At 39.3% G+C, this 3780-nt stretch overlaps 1 protein-coding gene across 1 annotated transcript; it reads left to right on the top strand.

The window, feature by feature from the left end:
* Nucleotides 1-577: 577 nt before the first annotated feature.
* Nucleotides 578-3084, top strand: LOC140170672 (trace amine-associated receptor 6-like). Its single transcript, XM_072193919.1, has 2 exons — nt 578-1014; nt 1840-3084. The coding sequence occupies exon 2, from the start codon at nt 1866-1868 to the stop codon at nt 2961-2963; it is 1098 nt and encodes a 365-aa protein (XP_072050020.1). The 5' UTR covers nt 578-1014; nt 1840-1865; the 3' UTR covers nt 2964-3084.
* The last annotated feature ends 696 nt before the right edge of the window (nt 3085-3780 follow it).

Raw genomic sequence — 3780 nt, 5'->3', positions numbered from 1 at the left:
CCGATAGCACTGTGAATAAAGTAGAGCTACCTCTGATAGCTCCATGGCTGCAGTAGAACTACCTCTGAATGAAGTAGAACTAAAATAATCATCCGCTGGACATTGATTTTCCCAAGCTACAGTGTGTATCAGAGACCAGTAACTATTGTTATGGGGGAAACTTTAAAAGATACTTTAATTTTTGCATGATGTGTGCACCATTTTGGACTGATCAAATTATTTAGGCCAACGGCAAGAAACAAAATTCTATACGCTGACCTGTTTACGACAACTTCGCGCGCGGAAATTCTACAATTTTACATAAAATTCACTTGTGCACGTGAAAAAACTTGTTGAATATTACGTCTAAATCGATTATCTGGAATATGGCCCTTTTTCTTTTCGACGAATCCTCAACCTTTACATAATCGATCACGGATCGCTCCTTAATATCTCTTAATATCGATCGATCCATGCATGCAATTGAGTAGTTCAAGGAGCTTCAAGGGCTCCTAACCTTGTTATATAAATCGTCGAATAGATCAATAATTCCGACTTTGTATAAATTGTATGAAAAATAATAACCACATTATACATCATGTGTAAGAAAATATGATGATGTAAAACATCGAAGCTGAGTATGATGATGTAAACATTTCTATTTTCAAACCTTATGGCATCTTCTCTTGTATAAGTATGACTTATAACCACTGACGTACCTAATCGTGCTTGATTTAGCAGATTTCATTGTCATTAAATGATAGGGAGAACAATAATGACTAATTAGCTCTAATTACGGTATGGCTTTACGATGAAGTCTATGATTCTGTAGTATGATGTGGCCTACTTTCCACGTTACCATCTGTCAACAAGTGTATTTCCGTTCAACGTGACCACCCAGTTGAATTGAAAATATAATTAATATATATGAGAGCGGAAACAGAATGTTTCATATCTGTTCATCATATCACGGTAACTTCATCGAGTGCTGAGCTGTAGACCGATCTGTGGACGCCAATCGAGTATATTTTGAAGGTAAGCACGTATATTTTAATAAGTTCTAGGCTTCAATTAAAATTTTGGTTCCTCAATTTTGAACCTTTAATCAAGAAACCCATGGTGTGTTCAACGGCAAAACGTGGCGTGGCGTTGAACACTATACGTTTCACATTCTAAATTGATGGAGCTCAGGGCTCCACATTATGCAGTTAGGACACAGACCAGAAAATTAGGGTGTGTGGTTAGGAAGATATCAATTTCGTTATTTCGGATAATGGTCAACGTCCAATGCTGGGTCCACTCTTAAACCTTTTTCCGACCAACGGTCAAAGTCAAAAAACACCATGTTTTGTGCCAAAATATGGTAAAATTGCACAATTTGCGCGCACTGGCTCATTGATACGACATTCACCTTCATTTTGGGCTAAAATAGTATGAAATTGGAATTTTTTCGCGCGCAAATGTCTTATCCTCGTCTTTTATGCTTCCACCGTCACTGTCTTATCATCGTCTCGCATGCTTCCACTGTCACTGTTGATACGCCAAAATTTGGCCACTTGAGTGCACATGCCTTCCTCAAGGTGAGCTTTGGGGGCCTCCAAAATTTGGCCCGACCCAGAGTCCTCAAAAAGGTATATCCAGCCCTGCTTAGCGGAACCAGATTTCTATAAAAACATACCCCTAACGGGACTAGTTTTCACCGAGAGTATCGGTAAAGTCCTCCATATAAGATTTAAGACCAAATGCACAAATATGACAATTTACTAATTGTACCAGATATGACTTTTGAAAGTCCATTTCACAACCGAATGACTGTTGAACGAATAATGCAAGACGAATACCTTCTTCTTTTAATCATAGGTACATTGCATCTGTAAATCGTCAACATGGTTGAAAACCAAACCAATGAAAATGACAGCACAATCTCTAATGTACCAAGCAACGAAGACCTAACTGTAGGCTTTGGTGTCCACCAGCTGAGCCTATGGGTGGTTATCTGTCCATGCATTGTTGTTATAAATATCTGCGTAATATCCCTGATTTGTTGGCAAAGAAAGAAAAAGCGTATCCAGTGTCACCTGTATATTGTAAGCCTTGCAATATCCGATCTTCTGGTAGGAACTGCGGCGTTCGTTTCTCACGTAATCTTCGCAACTCAACCACACTCGGAGATTCGTGATGCCGCTACTTGCATCATTGCCGGTACATTTACATGGACATTCCTACTGGAATCCTTGAATCATTTGACGATGGTCAGCGTGGATCGCATGGTTTCTGTCGTGTGGCCATTAAAATACCGCGTGTACATTCAAACGTCGGCTGTGTGGTGGGTTATCACTCTTACGTGGGTGCTCTCCTTGTGTGAAGGTGCGCTTTCAGGCATAATTGTCTTTTATGTCTCTCTGGATTTCCAGTCTCAGAATAATGCAGATGATACTTGCATATCGGGAGGATTCTTTGACGTAAAAGATCGAGGCTTTCATCTCTACACATGGATTCGATTTGTGGTGGCCTACGTAGGCATTCTTGGTAGTTACACGTACATGATCTTGGCTCATAGAAAACACGTTAGGCTCGTTGTTCCTGCCTCCGCCTTGCACTCATTGTCAGGTAGCATAGTGGAATCAGCCTCCAGGAAATCAGCCTCAACGAGTGCTGAGGAAATTCTTCGCAAACGGAAGGCAGATGCTGCCGCCAGCAAGACGTGGAAGCTAGGCCGCGCTGTCATCAACCCAATCATCGCTGTAACAGTAATGCTCTTTCCTCGCATGATATACCACTTCACACAAGGCTTCGGCTTAGCGATTCTTCCGACAGCATATTTAAATTTCTCCATCCTTATGGTTGCCTTAAATTCCGGGGTGAATCCCTTCTTGTATAGCAAGTGCATTCCAGAGTTGAAGAAGATGGTGGTCGATGCATTAAAAAGTGCCAAGGATGTCCTGACTTGCGGCAAATTTGGAAACCAGAATGAAGCGCCGTGAACTTGCCATCAACAGTGGCGTAATCGAAAAGTTTATTCCTTCCAGAAGGACCGGGCGACAATCCACGCCGTCACGTCTTATCGCGCTCGTGGGTACCTTCTTTTAAGTAGGCCTACATATCAATTATAGATTTAGAAAGTTTACTTCGAGGACTGTTAAATATCAAAAATTTTAATAATTTGTCATACAGTTTTTATTATATCGCGAATTTAAAAAAAAAATCAAAATTATTTGATATCATCAGGACATTCCTCGTACATATCGTATTCAGAATTCAATTCGATAAGTCGGATGTGCTCTTATGTCCCACAAAAAATACTGTCCAAACGTTCATACCAGAGCCCTTAAGGTTGGTCTGAACCCTGGAATTATGGAAACTTTCGGGCCTCATAACTTCTAAATTGTTGGTCTAAAGTATATAAAAGTATACATATTTAGAATGGCAAAGACTTGATAAGTTCATCTGTGAGGTCAAATTTGGGCCAAAATGGCACTTTTGGCCCAAAATCTAAAAATAACGGTTTTGGCCCACTTCTTTTGTGCACCGTAACAAAAAATTCTTGGGCCAAAAGTTTTTGAAACTAATTTTTAAAAACTAGATTAAAATATCTAGGACCCGTTTTTTCATTTTTTTGAATTTTGACCAATTTCACCAAAAATATTTGAAATTTGTGCCAAAATCGGGCTTTTTTATAATTTATTTAAAAAATCAGCATTTTTTGACCACTTTTGGCGCAAATTTCTCAAAGTTAGTCGAAATTCAAAAAATGAAAAACGTGTCCTAGATATTTTGATCTAGTTTTAAAAATTAGTTTCA

The sequence above is a fragment of the Amphiura filiformis genome, chromosome 15 (genome assembly GCF_039555335.1).
Source record: "Amphiura filiformis chromosome 15, Afil_fr2py, whole genome shotgun sequence".
NCBI classification, from domain to species: domain Eukaryota; kingdom Metazoa; phylum Echinodermata; class Ophiuroidea; order Amphilepidida; family Amphiuridae; genus Amphiura; species Amphiura filiformis.
Note: the sequence above shows the minus strand (reverse complement) of the source record. Positions and strands in the feature narration are given on the sequence as shown.